Source organism: Mustela lutreola, chromosome 4 (assembly GCF_030435805.1).
Source record: "Mustela lutreola isolate mMusLut2 chromosome 4, mMusLut2.pri, whole genome shotgun sequence".
In the NCBI taxonomy this organism is placed as follows: Eukaryota; Metazoa; Chordata; class Mammalia; order Carnivora; family Mustelidae; genus Mustela; species Mustela lutreola.
In genome coordinates, this window is record NC_081293.1 from 154,747,275 (window position 1) to 154,770,822 (window position 23,548).

Consider the following 23,548-nt stretch of genomic DNA (forward strand, 5'->3'; position numbering starts at 1 on the left):
TATATTTGCAAATGTGATTATCATCTTTTTAAGGATGCCCATGGATGAACTGTTCTTCGATTGAGCAAGCATCTATTTGTCACATTGATTTAGATGCACACGTTGTTGATTGAAAGATATTGCTAGATTTAAAAAAAAAAATTGAAACCATATTTGAGACACTCTTCTTTTCTAATATGGCCTGGTTAAGCACACATTGTTTACAATTTCATCTTCCAGCTTTGCAAAGCCAGGTGACTAACAACCACCATTCTTAGTGCCGTGCTGGTGGACGTCATCAAAGATGATGGCACACAGTGTTTTGGCACCGTGAAGCAGCATGTAATTTGAAATTGTACTTTTTGTTAAGTACCCATGCTAATCTCCAAATCATTCAAAACATTAAAAAAAAAACAAAACAGTGTTGTCTGCTCATTGGATGGAGGCAGCGCTGGCAAAGATGAACATTTTTTTTTTTTCTTGTGCCTTAGGAGCACTTGCAAAAACCAGGCATTTAAAAAAAATTACAGGGGTGCCTGGGTGGCTCAGTGGGTTAAAGCCTCTGCTTTTGGCTCAGGTCATTATCCCGGGGTCCTGGGATCGAACCCTGCATTGGGCTCTCTCCTCGGCAGGGAGCCTGCTGTCTCCTGTCTCTCTCTGCCTACTTGTAATCTCTGTCTGTTAAATAAAAAAAATTACATGTAATTATTTGACATGCCCTTTGGGAGGGACAGTCTTAAGACAGACAAGTTAACCCTTTAACCCGATTTTTTTTTTTTTTACCATTTCCAGGAAATGTGCTTTTTCCCCCCTAAAGCACAAAAACTATAGTATCTTTATTTTTTAAATTAAAAAAAAAAAGTTGTTTTTTTTTTTTTTAAAGATTTTATTTATTTATGTGTCAGAGAGAGAGAGAGAGAGAACAAGCACAAACAGGGGAGCAGCAAGCAGAGGGAAAAGCAGGAGGAGCCCAATGCAGGGCCCAATGCCAGGACCCTGGGATCATGACCTGAGCCAAAGGCAGACACTTAAGCAGATGAGCCACCTAGGTGTCCCAAACTATAGTATCATTAAAAGGAAGGTTGTAAATGGGATGCTTATTTAACATTTAGCAGATATTTTAGGAGGTCTCCTTAGGAAGTCTTATATTCCTTTATATAGTTGTAGTTTTTTAGTGTTTAAAACAATAGGAGATTCTGGAGACTGGAGGTACAACAGCGTATATATACTTCACAGTATATGGAGTCATATTGGATTAGGACCTGCTCCAAGGACCTCGTTTTAACTTGACTACCTGTAAAGATTTTATCTCTGAATAAGGTCACATTTTAGGGTACTAGGGATTTGGGGACAGGAACACGATATAATCCATAGCAGTAGGTAAGCCTTTCAAGCAGCACCCAGGGCATGTAGTAGTGGGATCCCTCAGGAGCTGGCAGATTGGCAGTGAAATGGCTCATAACCAGACATTTTTTAACACATGTTAAAAATAAATTTCTGATGGACCCCCAGCAAAACTTAGAACAAGTCTTCAGAGTTGGGGATACACACATTACCAGGTATGGACAAAGCCAACAAATCAAGGCTGTGCCTTAAAATAGATATATACACATTGATTAATGAATTTGCTAACATGGACATTGTTCTTGGTTTGGCCTTGAATTTATCTTCAGAGTATATGAAGGAGCAGTGCTAAAAGAGCGGTACCAACTTTTAACCTTGAGAACAAAGAATTAAATACAATTAGTTTGTCACCCTGCCAGGCGTAATCATTGTTTTGATGTGATAATGCTTATTCATAAGGACAATAGCCACCAGTTTCCATATACAACACACACACACACACACACACACAGTTGAACATAGATTTTTCAATGCAGGGAAAAAGAATCAGCTTTTTTAGGTGTGAATAATTTATGCTTATGTGCTATCTTTATTTTATACAATGAAAGCATAGAGGACAAAATTCTGTGTTTTAAAAACATATCCTAATAAATAACAAGTAACCCAGTTAAAAATGGGCAAATAATCTGAATAAGCAGTTCTACAGAGAAGATAATCAGGTGACCAATAAGCACATGAAAAGATGGTCAGTGTCACTAGTTATCAGGGAAATGCAAATCAAAACCATAGTGAGTTACCACTTTTGTACCCTGTAGGATGACTATAATAAAAAAGACAGACAATAGCAAGTTTTGATGAGGATGTGGAGAAATTGGAACCCACATACATTGCTGGTGGGTTTGCCTAATGGCACAACCACTTTGGAAAATAGTTCAGTAGGTCTTTAAAAAGTTAAAACATAAACCTTGTGACCCAGCAATTCTTCTCCTAGGTATACACTTAAGAGAAATCAAAATATATGTCGACACAAACACTTGTGAATGAATGTTCATAGCAATGTTATTCACAACAGCCAAAATGTGGAAATACCCCAAAGCCCATTAACTGGTGCATGAATATAAACAAAAAGTGGTCTACCCATATATTGGAATATTACTTGGTCTTAAAAAGAAAAGAAGTATTGACACATGCTACAACATGCATGACACTTGAAAACATTATGCTAAGAAAAAGTGTCATATACAAAGGATTGCATATTGTATGATTCCATTTACATGAAAAGTCTAGAACAGGAAAATCCATGGAGAGAGAAGGTGAATTAGTGGTTGCTAGGATTGAGGGTAGGACTGGGAACTTGGGGGTGACCATTAAGCCCTTTGTGATTTCTTCTTGAGATGATGAAAATATTCCAAAACTATTGTGTTACTATTTGCGCAAATCTGTGAATATTCCTAGGCCATTGAATTGTACACTTGAAGTGGATGAATTGTATGGTATGTGAATTATATCTCAAGAAAGCTGTTAAAAAATAATACATCATGGAGAAAAATACAGGATGCTAAATGTAGTTAGGTTATATGCAAATAGGGCATTTTGATCCAATAACTTCTCTACATGTTTGGGATGAATATATCAAGATAAGTATGGAGAAATGTTGGTAGAAGCATTACAGATACTGGAAATAGGAATGGTCAACTACTGAAAGTCTCAGAGCATATGCCATGTGTCTCCAACCCATACCTATATCCTGGGCCAGGAGCCCTGATTTCTAGGTTCATTCTGGACATTTCCTCCTAGACCGTCTGCTGCTGTTCCCTAATTTTCAAAATGTCCCGACAGGAACTAATCTTTATACCATTTCTCCTTCTGACACACCCATTTGAGTAAGGGCCACCATCATCCTCTGGGTTCACAACTTGAACTTCAGTTGCTGACTTTGTCTTTCCCTTTGGCCATCACGAATGGGTCACCACCAAGTCTTCTAGACCCCATGGAGCAAAGTCCTGTGATTTTTGTTCTTCTGCCCTGTCTCCTTCTCAACCTCTTCCTTCTGTGAACAGTGAATTAAGGGGAATAGAATTATTTATCTAGTCTCTCTTAACCTGCTCTCGCAATCTACTGTGTCAACCTTCATGACCAACACACCTAGGAACTGGACTTACTCCTTTTTATAGATAAGTTAAGTGAGGCTCAGAGGGTAGGGACAAATCAGTTAATGGGACAAAGGAAATGTAACCAGTAAATGGAAGAATTGGGGTTTAGAACTGTTTTGTCTTGTCCCTGAGCTCAGACTCGTTCCATTGTAACTATGAAATAAATCCTTCTCCTCTGTGGCTCTAAATGTCTCATTTCTCTGCTCAAGAGCCTTCATCAATGTCTGTTTTAAGCCCCTTAGGGCAATCCCAACCAGCGTCTCTGTAGGTATAGCCCATATTCAAGTCAGATCCATAATAAACTCTTGTTTGTGTGGGGTGCCTCTCTGCGAGGTTGAGATTCTCCTCTTCCCTGCAGCATTTGTCTTTGTCCAGCACACCCTTTCCTCCCACCCCTTCACCATGTGCCTGTGCAAACTCCTCTCCTGATCTCTCAAAAATGAAATGCAGAATTAATTCCTTAATATTTTCTTAATATTTTTTCTTATGATTAAAAATATCTTCTATTATAGTTATTTTTATATTTGTCATAATTTCCTTCTCTTGGATTATAAGCTCTATAAAAGCAAGAATTGACTCTTGCTCGGTGCTGGTTTCCCTTATAGAAACCTAGCATATAGTTCTTTATATGGAGTAGATAAATAATCTTGAGTGATTTGATGATAGGGGTGCTTGGATGTTGTTCTTTGTCATGAATTTCCTACTACCAGAGGGAGACGTTTGATGTTTGGCGAGGGCTCCTGGGAAGACCAGTCTAGGGAGAGTCTTTAGGTATGTTGATGGCTGTCCCTACAGCATAAAAAACTATTGTAATAATATTTCAGAACTTCAAAAATGGAGTGAGATTAGGAAATTGCAGAGAATTTCACAACCCCAAGGAATCATTGGCTTTTCATTTTTACATTCTCTTCCCTACCTGGTCCAGATAATAATTTTTAAATAGTTTTAATTAGAATACAGATTCCTTTTTAAAGGCTGCTTCCTTCACTTAAAACTATACCACAGGCATTCTTTCATGTTGCTACGTAGTTTTCAAAACTGTGCTTATGCATCATATTCCATGGAATTAATTGCTAGACCGTAATTTCTTAACTGTCCACTGTATTTCACATTTAAGTTTGTTGTGCATTCTTTTTTAGGATTATAAAAACACACATGGCCAATCTTTCAGCAGGGGAAATAGGTACTCTGAAGACCTTAAACTCCTTCTTCTTATGCTGGCTAAAAATACCTTCCTTGAGGGTTGAGCTTGGGTACAAATGTGACAGAGCTCCAGTTCGTCCTGGGCACTCTCATACTTTCATTCCTTTTATTTCTGCCCCTCTTCCTCTGGGCACATTCTGTTCCACTCCAGTGCCTGTCAAGGAGCTCAGGGTTGCCCATCTCCCCCACAAGCAGTGTCTTGTGGAAGACACTGCTCGGTCTTCCACACACCCTGGCCCTCATGCTCCTCCTCCTAGCCAGATCCTCTCTTGTTCTCTTGCTTCTCAATCTTGCTAAGATATTAAATCATCTATTTGCTGGGAGTTTGTATTTTTATTACAGTAGGACTTCTGGAGATGGCCACGTGGTAGGCCAACAAGGTGCATCATTAAAGGTGTACTTTTGCTCTTTTCAGATAGAACTCTTCCGGGTTCTAAGGGTATGTCAGTGAACCAACATACAAAATCTCTATACAAATAGGTAAATACATAATTCATCATATAGCAGTAAGTGCTAAAAAGAAAGATGAGACTGAGTAAATAGATACCGTGAGCTCTTTCTTCCTTCAGCTGGAGAGTCAGGGAAGGCCTTTCTGACATGTGAGTAGAGAGGCTGGAGGGAGGGGCCCTTCCTGCAGGGGTGTGGAGAACGAACTTGCAGACAAAGGATCTGCTAGCACAAAGGGCCTGGTATGTTCAAGGGGCTGCAAGGATGCAGACATGGTGGTGGTGAGGAAGGAGTGGGAGGTGATGGGGGGACTCACATACGATGCTGTGAGACTTGGATGTTAATTTTAGCAACAAAGGAAGCCACTGGGTAGTTTTGAGAAGAAAATCCATCACCTCTAAGGACCTTCTTTGTAGTCAAAGAGTGGGCTTGTGTAGGCTAGCGTGGCAGCAGAGAGATGTGTTAGGAGGCTAGAGACTGGCATCTTGGGCTGCGTGATCATGGGAGAGGTGGTGAGAAGGCATTTGGCTTAATTGGAAGGTAAAGCTGAAAGGACTTGCTGACAGGTTGCCTAGGGAGAAGGATGCTGAGGTTACTGACCCGAGACCCTGGAAGGTTGGAGTTCCATTAGCTGAGATGGGGAAGATGGTTTGGTGGGTGAGAAATGGAACTCAGCTATGGGTGTGTTACATGTGAGATGTCCAGTAGATGGGAGATGCTGACTCTGGTATTCAGGGAGGGGGTTTGGGCAACAGGTAGAGAGTCAGGATCACAGTCTTGGCATCAGCTAGGCCAGGCTCATCTCACAACACATAGTTCTTCATGCAGGGGGCCCCAACCACATTGGAGTTTTAGGTCCTTGAAAGCACCAAGCCCTTCTCAGCTATAGGGCCTTTGCATATGCTGTCCTTTTGCCTTGACCATTCCTGCTGAGACTCTGCCTGCTTTTTCCTGGCTTCCTAACCTAAATTAGGTTTCCCTGTTAAAAACTCCTGCTACCCTGAACTTTTGTTTCTTAGCTTTTATCAGTTTTTTAGATTTATATTAAAGTGATTTTTAATTTTTTAAAATTTGAAATCCATATGTTCCGCTAGAATCTGAATTCCGATCATGCATATTTAGTTTATCACCATTTTCCCAACATCTAGTGCTGACACATTGCAGACAGTGTTGAAGAATATTCTTCAATATTTGCTGAGTGAATGGATGCCTGCTATTAATTTATTACTTTACACACGATATATTACAGTTCCTCTATTTGTAAGCATATGATTTCATGAGTAATCATACCTAATGATTTTCTTATCTTCTTAAAACATAGACTAATTGATTACTTAATGGCTCCATGTATTTTTTTGTGAAGAAACACTTTCTTATTTGGTGATAGAAGGGGGTGGGCTGTGGTTAGAGTGAATGATCACTGGACTGTGAAACTTTGAAAAGAAGAATTTAAGGCTTATATAAACTTCCTAATCAAAATACCCCACCTCCTGTTTCCTTGTCAGCCTCTTTGTTGCATTTATTTTCTTTCCTTTTTTTTTTTTTTTTTTTTGAAGATTTTATTTATTTGACAGAGGGAGAGAAATCAAAAGTAGGCAGAGAGAGAGAGGGGAGGAAGCACGCTCCCTGCAGAGCAGAGAGCCCGATGCGGGGCTCGATCCCAGGACCCTGGCTCGATCCCAGGACCCTGGGATCATGGCCTGAGCCAAAGGCAGAGGCTTTAACCCACTGAGCCACCCAGGCGCCCCCTCTTTGTTGCATTTCTGTGGACACCTCTATCTAACATTGCCTGGGGTTATTTTATAGTGACCTTTGACAAGACCTATTACTTCCTCCTCACCATGTTTACTGCCATGTTTATCCGGGAAAGAGGCCAGGCTGGCAGGGGAGGGGTGGGAGTGTGGTGGGGCAAGAAGGGATCTGAACTGGGTGAGGACTTCCTTTGGTGGCTCTTAGAAAGGTCTGTTGTCTCCAGCCTCATTGGGGACAGTATAGGAAATTATATCTGAGGGAAGAGATATAATTTACTGAGAAAGAGTTGTTTGCTCGTAAAAGAGCTCTAGGTCTCTGTCTTTGGTAGTGTAGAACTGTTTGAAAAACAGGATTAAATTCGCGAATGATCTTTGTACTGTGTTTAAAGCTAAAGTGAGCTTTCAGGGGTGCCTATATTGTTTGAGAAACTCATACACTGGTTTCATGAGTTACATGGGTCTCTATAGAGATTGATTGATGTGTATGTCAGTTGGGGAACTTCAGGGTCACAACTTTATAGATATAAGGTCACCAACTTTATAGATAACATTGTGGTGAGAAGCATCTACTCAGCAAATATGTATTGAGCATTTATAATGCTAGACATAGAGTGAGACACTGAGGAAGCATGGGGAACAAGAGAGAGGTCTTTGCTCTCTGGAGCTCATAAAATCTGTTGAGTATCATTCTCCTCATCTATAAGACGGAGATCCCAGTAATACCTACTTCATAGCATTTGTAAGAGGAGTAAATGGTCACTTATGTGAAAATGTTAACTAGACTGAAAAATGGTATATAAATTATGAGTGGCTATTACGGTTGGTATACCAAATATAGTTATTATTTCTTTTGGGAATAAATCCTGATTCATTATTTCTAGTTTTGAATATCCTTCATCCCTATATGACCTAAGATTTTATTCTTATAATTTAGGGAGCTTAAATTTTCTTTCACTAACAAAAAAAGAAATGTGAGGTATGCAGCTTGGGTTATAAACAGTTGTGTTAGTTAGCCATTGCTGTTTAACAAATCAGGCCCCCCATCCCCAGCATATATCTATTTAAAAGATTTTTTTTAACTTCTTATTTTTATTTTTTTAGAGAGAGAGAGAGAGAGAGAATGTATATGTGAGTGGGGGTGGGTTGGAGGGGCATGGAGAAGGAGAGGGAGAATCTTAAGCAGGCTCCACGCCCAGCACAGAGCCTGATGTGGGGCTTGATCTCACGACCCTGAGATCATGACCTGAGCAGAACTCAAGATTGGATGCTTAACTGACTGAGCCACCCAGGCACCCTTCTCCAACATGTATTTATTAACTCAGAGTTGCTGTGGGTCAGGAATCTGGTTATGGCTTAGCTGGGTCCCCCTGCTCAGGGTTTCTCTCAAAGCTGTGATCAAAACTTTGGCCCGAGCTATAGTTTTCTCATCTAGGGGAGGATCTACTTCTAAACTCATGTGGCCATTGCAGGTCTCAGAAGATGCACACCAAGCTCATTTATGTGGCTGCTGGCAGGCTACGAATAAAGCAAGGATTCTAAGAGGTAGAAAGTGAGATATAAAAATCACAGTTGTTTTTTCTAATATAATCTCAGAAATAACATCCCGTCACATGTGCTGAATTCTGTTCGTTAGAAGCAAGTCATTAAGCCTGGCTTGTATTCAGGAGAGGAGATGACACACATGTGCCTTAGAAGACTGGGATCATTGGGGGACATTCCGAGACTGCCTGCTACACAGTACTTGTAAATGATACTTGGAGTTAATGTTGTATCTATAGCATTAATAATGGACACTATTTGAAATGAAAGACATAAAGGAAATAAGCGTAGGGGAAATAGCCTATTTCCCTAAGACACCATAGTTAGGGAAGACAATGGAAGCTGGTATTAGAGCCTTCTTGATTTTGAGTTGTAACCAGTAAAGAATCCTGGTTCATTTTTATACTTTCGGCATGGGCTCATGCTTGGATGTTTACAACCTTTCTGTTTTTCAAGAAAGCATTCGTAAGGCACTTTCAAACATTAGTGGTAAACCAAGGGCAGTCTCTCCTAAGAAGTGTATCAGAGTAAAAAATGGTAATTTCAGTTTGTCATTTCACATGATTGATTTCTCATCTGTTCACTTGATCACTTTTAACCTACACTTGAAAACAAAGCTGGTTCAGTCATTTGGAGATTAAGGGGGAGAACATTCCAGGTATAGAGGAGACCTAGTGCTATGGGAATAAGCTTGCCATGGTTGAGAAGAAGGAAGAAGACCAGTGTAGCCCAAGTGTAGTGGACAAGGGGGCAAATGCTATGGGATGACATTGGAGGTGAGGTGTGCTGAGCTGTGTTCGGGGTTTTGATTTCAGTCTACATGCAGTGGAGAGCCATTGCAGGGTTTGGGTGACCGCAAACAGCTATGGGTTATTGTGATTTTTTAGTGATTCTGATTGCATTAGTTATTGCATCTAGCTGTTTGGTTTTTTTTTAATACTCTGAAATCTATGAACTAAAAGCCATGCTTGGGCAATAATAAAACAAACATGGAAGCTTTGTAATAGGATGTTATAATTATGCAGTGTGTTAATAGAGTTGAAGAGTTGTGTATTTCTACCAGCCAATGACAAAAGCAGTGGGGTGGGTGCACTTGGAACGAGGTCCTCATAGCATAGGGATTCCTAGTATTACATTAGTTTCATGTGACAGGACTTACAAGAAATTCATTCAGAAAAACATTCAGTGTAGGAGTCTTTTTGGCATATTCGGTGCATATTTTCTCAAACAAGAAGCCCTCATTTTTCTGTTGTATCATTCATGGCTATTGCCTCTGTGTCGTCCTAGGGCTTTTTTCTAAGCCGGCAGACACCCAGATTTGGCAGTGTCTTCTATGATTTTGAAGTTAGAACACACCATTTAAAATAGTGGTCTTGGTAACTTCTCCTTCCTCTAAATTCCCCCTGAAGCTGACCTTGTGAGAAAAATACCCCAAAGAGGAACAAAAGGGAATCTATTTTTCCTGAAAGAGTCACTAGGCAGGGTATGTTCCAGAGTTTTAACATGGGAAAATCAACCAGTCCTAATGCTCAAATCTACTTGTTGTTGTGTTCCTTTCTGAGTAAAGATGAATTTTAGTTCGCTTGCACCAACATGGCAAAAAAAAAAAAAAAAAAAAAAAAAAAGTTAAACTATATCTCAAGTTTAAGGATTCCCTTACTTTTTAAAAATTTTAAAGAGAAATTTACTGTTTCCTGATTTTAAAAACTCATGGAAAATACAGAAACTTATAAAGAAAGAAATTCTAACCAAAGATAGTCACTGTTGGTAACTTTGATGTATAGTCTCGTATAATCTATGTCTTTATTCATCCATATCATCTAGTTATAATTCATAGGGTATTTGCAGATATGTGTTTGGATTTTTTCCTACTTAGCATTCCTTTGTGAACGTTTCCCGGAGGTCATGATTTAGTTCTTGAAAATACAGTTTTAATGATGGTATAATCTTCTGTTTGTCATAATGTCCTTAAGCTGTTCTATTACTGGACACATAGTCTATTTTGAATTTTTCTCTGATAATAAATAATATTGTGGTAAACCTTCCTACACATAACCCTTCATCTGCTCCATCTCTCATTTTTTCCAAAGGAATTATTCTAACAAGTGGATTTTGATACATTCTGTTAAATTGCTTACAAACATCTTATACCAATTGCCTCCTCATCGCCACCACTATGCAGAGTACCTATCAAACTTGACCTTTAACCAGGATTTAAATAGTCCTTAAAAAGGAAATACTTGCCAATTTGTTAGTCAAAACTTATTTTAACTTGTTTTTATTTGATGAAAAGGAACATTGAACATGATTTCCATTTATTTGCTCTGGCAATTTGTCATTGTCTGTTCACGTCTGTCTGTGGCTTTGGTCATTTTTCCACCAGGGTATTAATATTTCAGATATTGAAATGTACACTTTTTAATATGCACCCTTTATCCTTAAAACTTAGAGGCACAAATACAGCCGTATACTTTCAAAAACATTTGTGTGTATAGTTTATATATAAGCCTGCAAATGTGTAAACACATTACATTTAGAGTCACTTTATTCCTGCTTGTTATAGGTTCAGTTAGAGCAATCTTCCTTATGTTTTTCTGTGCATCTCTCCTTTTCGCCTACAGTAATAAAAATCTTAAAAGATCCAGACTTCTACTTATGTCATTTTATTCAACTACACTTTTGGGTGGCAGCCTGCCAACCAAGGAAACCACAGTCTGAGAAGAATCTCATGTGAGAACCGAAGGGGTCCATAGCACCAGCGGAGAGGGTAGTTGACAGAGGGAAAAAGACAGCTTCTTGTTGATACCACGTGAAGGCTGAGCTTCCCAATGCCAGCAATGAGTGAGCGAGTGAGCGGGCTTAGCGAGTCAGGCTGCGGGGCTCAGGAATTTCAGGTATCTGACAGCCCGCTCTCTTTTCCTGCCTTTGGCCAGAGGCAATTCACTCATCTCGGCTCCATCTCTGCTGCCTCATTTTATAATGGAGGTAATCATACCTCAAAGTTATGCTCTAATTAATTACTCTTAGAGACTCTGAAAATATAATTGCTAATTATTATAACTGTTAGATTATTAATTCTTCACTCTTTTTTATAGAATTGTAATCATCTGTCCAGATTCACACCCGGTGTCGATCCAGAGATTTGTGGAGACCTTGTTGCCAATTTTTTTTCATAGCTTCTTCATGCTCAATGTAGCCCACTCTAAGTGAATTCCTTAAAATATAGAAATCTGAAAGTTGGTTGGAAGTGTTTAGAAAGTTTGGAGTTCCGAGAAGTGGGAATCCAAAAAAATTAGAAAAGTTTAAATTCCCATAGATCATTGTAACTCAGTAGCGAAATAGCTAAAAATTGGAGACTGTGGGTTTTAAAACCACGTTAAACTTCTTTCTCCTGCAGTGTGAACTGTATCATCTGGTCACTGATAAATGTTTACACCTAAGACTAGGTATTACAGTTTTCCTAGGTATTCAGCAGGAGGGTCATGTGGGCACAAATAATTTAGCAAATGATGTGTTCTGAACAGCAGCCCTGGCTTTCATTGTGCAGTCTTTGGTTTGCAACTGTGTGTTAACTTATTAGGAATCTTTTTGTCAGTTTGTAAATTCATAAAATTAATGTGGCTCTGAGCTGAAAATAGTGAAAAGAATATACACTGAGCATTGGTAATTTTTTCTCAATGGTATTGTTTAATTTAACGTGTGAGCATCTTATTTTTCTAATTAGATCATAAGCACTTTAGGAGTAGAAACTGTGTGTTGTGATTCTTCTAAAAACAGAGATTCAGTGAGTGCTGGTATTATCGCCTAGACCACCTGGTTCTTGACCCTGAACTCAACTTATGACCAACTGTGAGTCTCTGGTTACTTGGGTAACTGCATGCTGCCTCAGTTTTCCAACCTATAAATGGGAAAAATACTATTTTCTCAAATGTGCAAGGCTGTCGTGAAGCTCAGATGAGGGGTGCTCTGTAGGAGGGAGTGGATGGTTAAAATCTTCGTGTGGGCTGGTAAAAATTCAGTTCATTCTATAAGGTGCTTTTATTTCCGAATGTAAGATTTCTGTGGAGATGTGCCTTTTGACCTCTCCCTCTCCATTCCTGCCAGGGAGATTTTGCATACTGATAAGAGCTGAGAGTTAATACCAGCTGTTTCCAGCTCCTGTGGCCTCTAGCTTCTCCTGGGCTGGCCTTACTATGAATGAGGGCCATAGGACCAGCCTCTTCAAGGTAACATCAGCTGCATCACCTTCATCAGGAGAAACATTTCAAACATTTATTTTCTTTGCAAAAGGCAAGCTTTAGTGGTGGAGTCAATTTACTTCTGAAACGATCTCATTTACCTGAATGAGGAGCACTTATTTATTTTCAGGGTTGTATAATTCTCATGTGACAGATGAACCAAACACTCCACTGTAAATTGCATTTGTGGAGGAAGATGCTCTGGTATGAAACCACATTTCTGCCTTGCTTACTTGCTCTTCCGGGGTTGGGGCTGGCAGCTGGAGGATTGGTGACTCTTGGATTTACCTAGAAAATGAGAAGCATTCTTTAGGGAAACCAGAAATTGGTGAGTAATAACATCTCTATGTATTTATATAAAAAAGGAGGATTTGGGGATGTGACCTGGGTCCAGCATCTCTCCAGCCTGGAGACTAGAAGCATCATGGAACATGTCAGAGTGGCTTGTGGCGTTACAGTTTATTTTCAAAGGCCTTTTGATAATACAGTTAAGCATTTCTCTTTGTTTTATCTGCGAGTTGCCCTTACCAGCTGCATTAATGTGTCGCAAAGTGGGATTTTTTGTTGTTGTTGTTTCTGTGAGCTCTCTGTCTCATAAAAATTAAATGTGTGCATTCCTGTAACCTGATCTGTCCTCTCCAGTGAAAATCAATGCTTCTTGCCCTTGCTGTGCGAGCTGCAGAGGTCTCCCTCTGTAGTCTGTGTAGTCTGTAGTCTGTAGTCTCCCTCTGTAGTCTGTGTGCTTTGTGTGCATTTGTGCATGTGGCCTTTCGTCACCCGTGTTTTGGGACGTTTCTGCAACATATCGGAGACCTCAGCACTGCTACAAACAATCTGTTGGCTCGTGACTAGTCTCCTTGTGTGCCTGATAGAGAACAAGAGAGGGTGTGTTTTTCTCCCCAAAGTGTTCGCCTTGGGGAGTGGGCACAGAACATGGCCAGATTATTACTTATCTATGTGTTATTCCTTTGGTTGGCGGTAACAAGAACTTCTGAAGATGGGTTTCTGGAGGGGGAGCAAAATATTAAGCCATTGAGTTCCTTTCAGACTTGAATTATACTCTCATAACTATGCTAAGTACAAAGAGTCTGACTCTCGATGGCCAAGTATTTGCCCGAGCTTAGAGGCAATGATTTTTCCTAACCAAGTGGAGTTTCCATCAGTGATAAGTGGGACCAGCCCAACCACACATTTAAAAATGTGTGACCAAGGTGATAGGGTTTGTGGGAGCAGGTTGCCTCTATTCTGCCACATAAAATTACAAAAATGGAATTGTGTACTGTGCTCTTGGGGCAACTCAAAGGTTGTGTTAAAGCAAATGATGAACTATTCCTAATTGTCCTTGCCCCAGTTTTAGAAGAGTAAGTATGGGAAGGTCTCCAGATTGGTGAAGTCCAGCCATGATTTTATCTTCCTTTTGTCCTGATGTCACTGAATCAGTAGGACAGCTTCCCTCAGCGAACTCAGATCTTACTCACAATGTTATGTGATCAGCAGAAAGGATTCTCCCTACCTGAATGACAGATAAGCACCTGTTAAGGGGCGTGGCTAAAGACTTCATATTACTGCCTGTTCACGCAGAGGAAATAGATTAATAAATTAATTGGATTACTGCTTTCTATATGCCAGGCATTATGTTAAATACTTTACTTACATTGTTCTATTTAGCAGATGGTGTTGTCTTTAGTCTGATGGGGTAACTGAAGTTTAGAGAGGTTGAATATTTTACCCAAGATCATGTGGCTAATAAGTGGCAGAGCCAGAATTTCTGTCATGGGTGCCTCCCTTCCTTGTGTTCTCAGTTATTGTACTGTACACATAATTTGAAAAACTTGCCAGGAGAAACCACCATGCCATCTTCTTCAATGAAGCTATCTGTATGGTGAAAATACCATGGAATGCTTGGCTCCATAGGTCTTATGTCCATCACCCTTTGCTAATATGGGATTTTTTTAAAAAAGATTTTATTTATTTATTTGATAGACAGAGATCACAAGCAGGCAGAGAGGCAGGAGGAAGCAGGCTCCCTGCTGAGCAGAGAGCCCGATGCGGGGCTCAATCCTAGGACCCTGGGACCATGACCTGAGCCAAAGGCAGAGGCTTTAACCCACTGAGCCACTCAGGCACCCAAGACTTTTTTTTTCTTTTAGTTTTATCTGTCACCCCAAACCCTAATTTCAGTGGCCATGGATTTCAAAAAGTATAATAAAAACATAGGTCATTTCGCCTAGCAATAGGACACTGAAGGTATAGTTGGTAATATCTTCCAACTAAATGGAATTGTAACTGTTTTTGTTATTAGTCATCACGTTATGAATAGTTCTATTTAGAGATCCAGGCCTGTCAACTGTAAACCATGTCATTTCACCCTCCTTCTTCAGTGCAGTCATTCAAGGATGAACATGTTCTATATTTTTTGTATGGTTTTTTTGGGCGTACAGTCCCAAATCTGTTCTGGAACAGAAAAGAGAATAACATTTGCAAGATTAGAATCTGATAACTATCAGGCTCAGGGTGCATTTACAAACACTGGTATTCATCCCTGTGCGATATTTTCCAGTTATCCAAAAAGGCTTTTATTCAGGATCCATTTGTGGTTGGGATGCATTCTGATGCATCATTTATGCAGTGCCTTAAGTGTTTACTGGGTAGAGTGTGCAAGAGACAGAGCACAAGAATCCTTCCTAAAGGCCTTGCTGTCTAGAGACACATTGACTGTTATGTAATAGAATGTCACCAAAGAGTAGACAGTGCTTAACTCATTCATTTCTCGAGAGTTGATGTTCAGGCTTTCCTTTGACATTTAGATAACCCCAAACGTGCTGAATTGTCTTTTCCCTTCCGATAGACATTCCCAGTAAAGAGTAGGTTTTACACTTTAAAAACAGGCAGGAGGTGGAACGGGAGTGAGGACACACAAGGTCTGAGGACGCTATCAAGGTCTGAGGACAAACCAGCCAGTTATTGCTAAGGGAGGATTTTGGGACAGACTGGCGAGGATAGACTAGAGACCACTGATTCCCACCTTATCCTGTAAAGGACCTCTTTGTTTTCCTTTTTACATTTGACAGATTTTTTCCACTAGATAAATATTACTTAATACCTTTTCTTTTTAAATTAAAGCATTTGTAATTGTCAGTCAGAACTTGTGATAAACATGCAGTGATTGATGTTACCATCCTGAATCAAAAATTCTAGCTGACGTAAAGAAAGTTGACATTTTACTTGGCATGTGAAAGCATTTTTGTGAATGACTAAATGGTTAAATATATGGTAAGCTTTTAGAAATACTGGAAATAGAACTGATCTCTGTTACTGCTTTCACAGACTGCCTAGGAATCCAGAGACCCCCAAATAGGGACCAACTGGACCTAGCAATTGCCGTAAATTCCCTTCAACTTCTAACATTCTGTGCTTTGTGAACATCATTAAAGCTAATAAAATCGACTGGCTACAAACATACATCCAAGAGTGAGTTTTGAAATCCAGGTCCAGCATTTTGCGGGAATGGAGGAAGAACCAAACTTAGGTACCTCCAAACCTGGAGAGCCACATAAGGAAGTAGGAACAGTTGTCCTTCAGTTGTGCGCCACAGTTTTTCTTGGTAAGCAACTAAAAGTGGCAATGTCTACTTTGTCATCCTTGACCACAGAAAGTTCTATTTGAGATAAAAACAAAAACAAAAACAAATAAGACCCTTTATGTGATGCTTTGTCTTCACATCTGGCGTGGGACCTTACCCAGGCCAGCAAAGGCCCTGCATTAGAGGCAGAATGTTCTGGAAAACCAGAGATGACTGTAACAGATTTTTGTTGGCAGTCAACTGTACTTCTGCTAAAATCTAACTTCCTTGGCTTGATGTAGATGGTCTCTTGACAGTATGAACCTAATCTATACCTGATTCCTTTCCACATATACATTATGAACCTGCTATACTAACATTTTCATTGTAATTGCAACTATTGGACCTTTCATCCCACTCTTTACACATGCTGTTCTGCTAACTGGTGTACTCTCTCTGCATGATCTCTGTTGGGTAAGTTCCTGTAATATCTGGCTAAGATAGTACCACTTAATATGTATTAGGCACTCGTTTAATCTTTACAATGGAAGAGGTTCCCATTATTGGTTGCATTTCGCAGAGGAGGAACCTGACCCAGAGAGGTTAAAAAACTTCTCAGAATCATAGAGCCAGTAAATAGTGGAGTCAGAATTTGAACCTGTGCAGCCTGTTACTTCAGGACTGTCACTCTTAACACCCTAGGCTGCCTCTCCCTTATAATAGCTCTGCCACAGGCAAGGGCTTTCCTGAATCCTTCCAGTGGTGTTTGCTCTTCCTCTCTTAGGATTCCCAAAGTGCTTCTTAAAGCATCCTTATAATAGCATTTAGCAACTTGCTTTATTATTTCTGTCTTTCTGTGCCTGTGTGAGTAATTGTCAACATGGTTCAGCTTCATATACCCAGGACCTCGCAAAATGCCTGCCACGGGGTAAATATTTAGTAAATACTTTTCTTTCTTTCTTTCTTTCTTTCTTTCTTTCTTTCTTTCTTTCTTTCTTTCTTTCTTTTTCTCCTTCTTCTTCTTCTTCTTCATAAATATTTCTTGAATGAGTGAATGAATGAATGAATGAACAAACTCACAGGAACGCTTGTCTGTACTCAGATGGATTGGGATCACCTTTCCTTCTAGGACATACTTCTGGGATATCTTGAAAAATGTTTCCTTCCAGTAGGTAGACTTTATCTGTCTCAGGAGTGTGGAACATTCCAACAGGAAAACTTAGAGCTCTCACTTATCACCGTCACGTGACAATAAATTGCTTCCAAATCTTGCAGAGATGCCCATGGATTGTGCTGAGTACCCATGTGGTACTCCAGTCCGACAAAGCTGATTTATTTAAGTATAGGTTTGGTGCCCTGTGAGATCTCACCATCTGCCTAAGTTGTGTTTACTTTAAGTACCAGTCAGCATTTTCCTGACTATAGAAAAATGGTAGTTGAACTTAATTTTTAAGTGAAGTCTGTTTAAGAATAATTTGTTAATTACCAGTTGGTTGATTCCGTTTCCTTAAATGAAGGGCTTCAGTTAATATCACATGCTTATTATTCCTGTTTGCAGGAAGCTGCTGCAATAGGGCCCACACTTTCATGACATATTGTAGTCTTTTTCGATGCCAGCCTCTGCCTGGGCTTCTAAATTCATCTTTAGCTAATTTTACAAGCCTGGAGAGTAATCTGATGGTTTAATAGCTTTAGGATTGCAAGTTGGAAGCTTAATTTAATAGCCACTTATAAAACGATTTAGGCAAGGATTGGTTATTAGGCCTTCGATATAATGGGGTACACAGAATCATTTGATTGAGGCTGGTTCTTTGAAATACTGAGATTTGGAGTTAGGACCATTTGGGCTGAAGGTGGTCCCTCAACTACACATAAGACAGGATCCAAACCTGGCTGTGGGGTGGCTTAGAGTCCAGTAACTTTTTTCTGGCATGAGGGATATGTTTGGCAGCCTACTGGAGAGGTCCAAGGAGACTGGCCATGGCCTTCAGAAAAGAACACATCAAGGTTGGGTGAATCTGGATGTGTAATGGTTTTGTAAATGTTTTGGTTTCAATAAAATCCCAAATGTATTTTATCAGTGCATTTCCCCCTCCCCTTAATTTTTAGACCCTTGTGTATTTTAAGGGAAATTCAGTCCATATGTTTTTGATTCATTTATACTTAACTCATCAAAATGTTGTTTTCTAAGAGTCATTTGGTGTCCAAAAAGACTTTAGAGCTTGATTTAAATACCTTCCAATGTTCTTTTTCCCTTCCTTTTTAAAAATAGAAAGCCATCTACTCTTGGCAAAACCTAAATGCAAACACACCAAAAGCTTGCATTTGGTTGAGAGCTTCAAGCCCATAAGGCTGTTAAGCTGGGCCAGATACATTCAGCAGCTCCTGGTAACATGTGGCTCTGTTACTCAAAAGCACAGAGAGATCTTTACCTTTTGATAATCTCTAGTGGTGTGCACATAGAAAGAAATTCTAAAAAATAAAATGTCTGCTATTTGCTTAATCTTTGCTCTCGAGAAAGCCATTTAACCTCCCTTAGCTTCAGTTTTCTCATCCTTAAAATTGGGTTCATACCTGTCTTGTCATAATTCTCCCAGAATAATGGAGAGGGTTAAGAGAGCTAACGTAGAAGTACTTTGGAAAATACAGATAGCTCTGCAAATAGAGTCACATCTCATTTTTTTAAAAAAAGATTTTATTTATTTATTTGACAGAGATCACAAGTAGGCAGACAGGCAGGCAGAGAGAGAGGAGAAAGCAGGCTCCCTATTGAGCAGAGAGCCCAACATGGGGCTTGATCTCAGGAGCCTGGGATCATGACCTGAGCCGAAGGCAGAGGCTTTAACCCACTGAGCTACCCAGGCGCCCCCACATCTCATTTCTTGATGTTGTTGTTCTCTGAATAAAATAACAGGTGGATGTTTTTTATGTGCCAAACATTGTGTTAAATATTTCACAAGCTGCTTTTTTTTTTTCTTTAAAGATTTTATTTATTTATTTGACAGAGAGAGATACAGTGAGAGAGGGAACACAAGCCGGGGCAGAGGGAGGGGGAGAAGCAGGCTTCCGGCTAAGCAGGGATCCTGACATGGGGCTCAGTCCCAGGACCCTGGGATCATGAACTGAGCCGAAGGCAGACGCTTAATGATGGAGTCACCCAGGTGCCCCAACAAGCCACTATCTTGTTTAGTCATCGTAGTACCTGGCGAAGGGTATATAATTTTAATTTCTACATTTGAGAAGATAAAACTCCTCTGCATAGTTTACCCAGGATCTTATAGTTTGTGAGTAGAAGAACCAGAATATGAATCTGGCTCTTTATGGATTTTAACCACGAAGTGGCATAGTGTGAGGTTGAAACCATATTCATCACTGTACAGTTGGGACCATGTATCAAAGTTTATCTTGAGTCATAACCAAGTCTCCTCATATTCTTATGACCATTTATTCATACTTTTGATTATATTCTCTTACTGAATATTTGGAGTACGTGCATGTATGAGGATATGCTCTTTGAATATATATGTATTAATATATATGTATTAAAATATATATTAATATTAATATATAATATATAATATAAATATATATTAAATATATATATGTATTAAAAGATCATTCATTCATTATATAGGATAGTAATAGAAGCTACTTTTAATTGAATATTTACTTTGGACCAGACACCACAGAGCTTTGTACATGCTTATCTCGTTTAAAGTGCACAACACTATGAGGTAGAGATTACTATTGTCAAGAACTATGAAGATCTGGGATTTTACTGTGCATGAAAACTAATCAATTAGCCTGTAAGTTTCCTGGAGGCTGGTAGAAGTGATGAGATTTCTGGGATGGAAACAAAGTTCTTTATTACTCAAGGCAGGCAAGCGGTGGTGGCTTCATCTTGCCATCAGTCTCCCTGGCCCCAGGCCCTGCAAAGGTGATGTGGAGTTTGGCCCAGGTAGAAGCTGAGTGTGCATGGAATTTAGAAATGCCAATCTCTGTTGTGGTAAGCCTCCTTGCCTGACCTCTGCCCCCTTGGGAGAGAATATTTGAATATACTGGGCAGTAAGCAAACCTGCTTTCTGCCTCAGAGGGACACACTAAGTCTACCTTCTGAGACTGTTCACCATACAAATGTTTTTGAAAAGATTTTGAAACAAAAGTTTCTGTTTCTCAGATGTATGTAATAGTAAGAGATCCAAGGAGAATTTTTTCCCAACAGTTTTTGTCTCCATTTTATGGACAAGGAATAATGTGGGCTTGGAGAAATTAAGTCGTTTATTCACTCCAGAAATGTTTATTGAGCATGTGTGTATGTTAAGGTCACATAGCTAAGAGGTCAAGAAGACGCAAGTCAACACAAGCTCCAAGCCATTAACTTGTATCCTTTGCCTCGTCCAAGCCATGGGCCATCTTGTTTCTACACCTAATGACCAATGATAAAAAACAGAAATGAACTTAAGATGATAATGACTTTTTAGAAGAAGTGCTTCTCCAGCCATCAGGTTCTTACTCAGCAGCTTTGACCCAGCCCTAGACACTCATGCAGTAGGGTTGCATGCGGTGTGGGAGTGGTAGTGGTAGATTCCCAAAAGTCAGAATGGCATTTTGAGATCATATTTAGCAGCACACAGAAGACCGTGGTGCTGGGTCACTGGAAGTTAGATTCAGAGTGAATAATTTTGTTCTGGAAAATTCAATTTGGTAACTTGGAAATAATTTGGTTTCTGTACAAAATCCAGAAGGTTCTTTTTCCTGGTTGCCCCCTTTACCAGTCATTTATCTTTCTTTAATGTTTGTATAATGATACCATTAAATGGCATGTAGTAGGTTTTTGTAACAACTATGCTAGCTTGTGAGATTCCTCTTGCTGTGTGTCTGAATCTATGTATCAGGAAATATTCAGTGATTAAGAAGTTGGAATCCAGGGAGAAGAAAAAGTCTTGGCAACAGTATGACTAGAAGTATCTTTTCAAAACAAAGAGGTCTTCTCCACCCTACAGAAATGCCTCCCAGGCTGCAGATTCTCTTCTCTCTCAGTAGGAGTTCCTGAGGGAACTAGTTTGCCAGTTTTCTGAGGAAAATAATAAAGGTGGACATGGAGTGAAGAGGGTTGGTAGCTAGTTTTGAACTGTGGTGAGGAAACAGTGAACCTTAGCTGGTTAACCACTGTCTCTTTTAACCAAGTATCTTCAGGGGAAACATGCTTCTACTGACATCTTTGTCAGAGGAGAAGCTGTACCATAAAAAAAAAAAAAATAAATAAATAAAAAGAAGAAGAAGAAGAAGGAAAGAAGCCTGACTTCAGCTCATTTAGCCCTGCCACCTTGTTCATGGATTAACCTAGAATGGTGAGAAATTCTCTCCTGTTGGCCTGCTCCTCAGCCCCTAAAGCAATTGGCCCTATTTCCTGAGCTTATTTCAACTCCCTTTGATGCCAGAGAAAATCTAATTAGTGAAGAATTTGAGAGAAAGAATTTTTTTTTTCACATTTTAAACTTTTTATTTGCGTATTAAAAAATTGTGCATTCCAATACTTAAAATCATTCAAAGAGAAAAATGGCACTCTGACTAAACTGCAGTTTACTGCCTGGCAAGACACCTAGGACCAGCTTAGTTTTTACTAGTTGTGTCCACCCAGTTTCTTCCTTCGCCGGCAAACAAGTTATTTTCCTTCCTCTGCAGATGTATAGGAGGTTTGGCTTCCCAGTCAGTAGTTCAGACACTTTGATAAGAACGAGGGGACCACAGTCATTTAAACTTGATCCAACCTCTTTGCATCTTAAAAGTTAAACAGCTAAAAAGAAATAAGAAGGCAATGCTTGTGGAATGTATAGTGCATATCAGCGGCGCCCGCCTCATTACGATTCGCCCGCTTGCTTCTCCTGTTCAATCGTTTCTTTTGAAGGCAGTGGATTTTTCTCTTGTGTTTCTGTCTTCTTCAATTTCGATTTATCGAATTTCTCAATCTCAGCCATATCGGGTTTGTCAGACATGGTTGCAGAGGAAGCGGAGCGAGGAGCGCGAGCGAGAGAAGACCGGTCTGCTCAGGAGCCGCCGCCGAATCGAGAGAAAGAATTTTTGAGAGAACTCTGCCACCCCAAACCCACAGCAGAGTGGGGACATGACTTTTCCCCGTGAGGCTATCACTGTCAAGGTTTTTCTGTTTTTTTTTTTTTTTTTTTTTTTTTTTTTTCCAAACCCTAAATGTTAAACAAGAAGAAAAGGTGATACAGAAACTCTCTGTGATGGAGCCAGGCCTCTTTCACAAACAGATAATTCTAGAGCCATCTATCTTGCAAAAGAATTCTCTCTTTAGACAGGCTCTGTCTATCTGATTTTAGACCAGGCTGCAGAAAGAGGAAATTCCTTTGTGTACCTCAACAGTGAAGTCCTATAGAAGAAGAAAATGAGAATCTTTGGGGAAAGGGTTTTATTTAAGAATGAAAGTAGGCTTCAGAAGCCGTTATTCTCTCAGGGTACTTTTACGGTGAGGAAATGGTTGCTGCTTTGCCCCAACTGCCGGAGGCTTCTGCATGGCAGAGGCAAAACCACCTCAACAAACAAAACTAAGCAAAACCCCACTAAAAACATGTGAAGCGTTACTTCCAGAATTCCTCGCTTCTGCCGCTTTCCCCCCGACTGGAGCCCTTAGAACCGCCTGGGCACCTTTCCTTGAGGGAACGATGAAAGATGCCCAGAAACACATGTGGGTCCAAAGGAACCTTCAGTGCTGATCCTCTCCCCCTCCCACTCAGTCCCTTCCGACGGTTCTGCCCACGGTTTCCTTGTTGTTGTTTTTGGTTGATCTGTTTGTTTTGGGTTCCCCTTCCCCCCAGCTCAAGGAAGCCTTACACACACACTGGAGCATTTGGGGCTGACTTGGCAGGATGATGTGGCTGCCGACAGCTTCCAAAATATGACACCAGTGAAAATATGAACCAAATGTTCCTTGTATGCTAGGGTGTGAAGTCTTCATCGCGCCTCTCTCTCTCAGAGCTGAGAGCATGAAAGAACCAGACAGTTTGGGGTCTTGGTTTTTGCTCTGCCTCTTAATAGCTGGGTGACATCTCTGAGCGTAGTTCTTGAGAAAATAGCAGTCATGTCCCCTGCTTCCTAAGGGTGCGCGTGGAGATAAGCAAAGTCATTTATGGAGTGCCTGCTGCCACGTGCCAGGCAGTGTGAGCTACAGTAGCTTCCCTATTGAAGCATGAGCATCTCAGAGGCAAGGCCATTCCTTATTCCCACATGGGCCAGATAGTAGAGTCTGACTGGCTCGGCTTGGGTCTTAACTCTGTTCCTTGCCAGCTCTGTGACCTTGGGAAAGTGTCT

The 23,548-nt window shown here is 40.1% G+C and overlaps 2 protein-coding genes across 4 annotated transcripts in view; one reads left to right on the forward strand and one right to left on the reverse strand.

Moving 5' to 3' along the window:
- The window catches only part of CREB5 (cAMP responsive element binding protein 5), a 403,426-nt gene that overhangs the window by 10,232 nt on the left and 369,646 nt on the right, over window positions 1-23,548 (forward strand). The gene's annotated exons all lie outside the window — the stretch shown is intronic.
- Window positions 22,028-22,288, reverse strand: LOC131829555 (thymosin beta-4). The gene has a single exon (XM_059171453.1). The coding sequence runs from the start codon at window positions 22,210-22,212 to the stop codon at window positions 22,078-22,080; it is 135 nt and encodes a 44-aa protein (XP_059027436.1). The 5' UTR covers window positions 22,213-22,288; the 3' UTR covers window positions 22,028-22,077.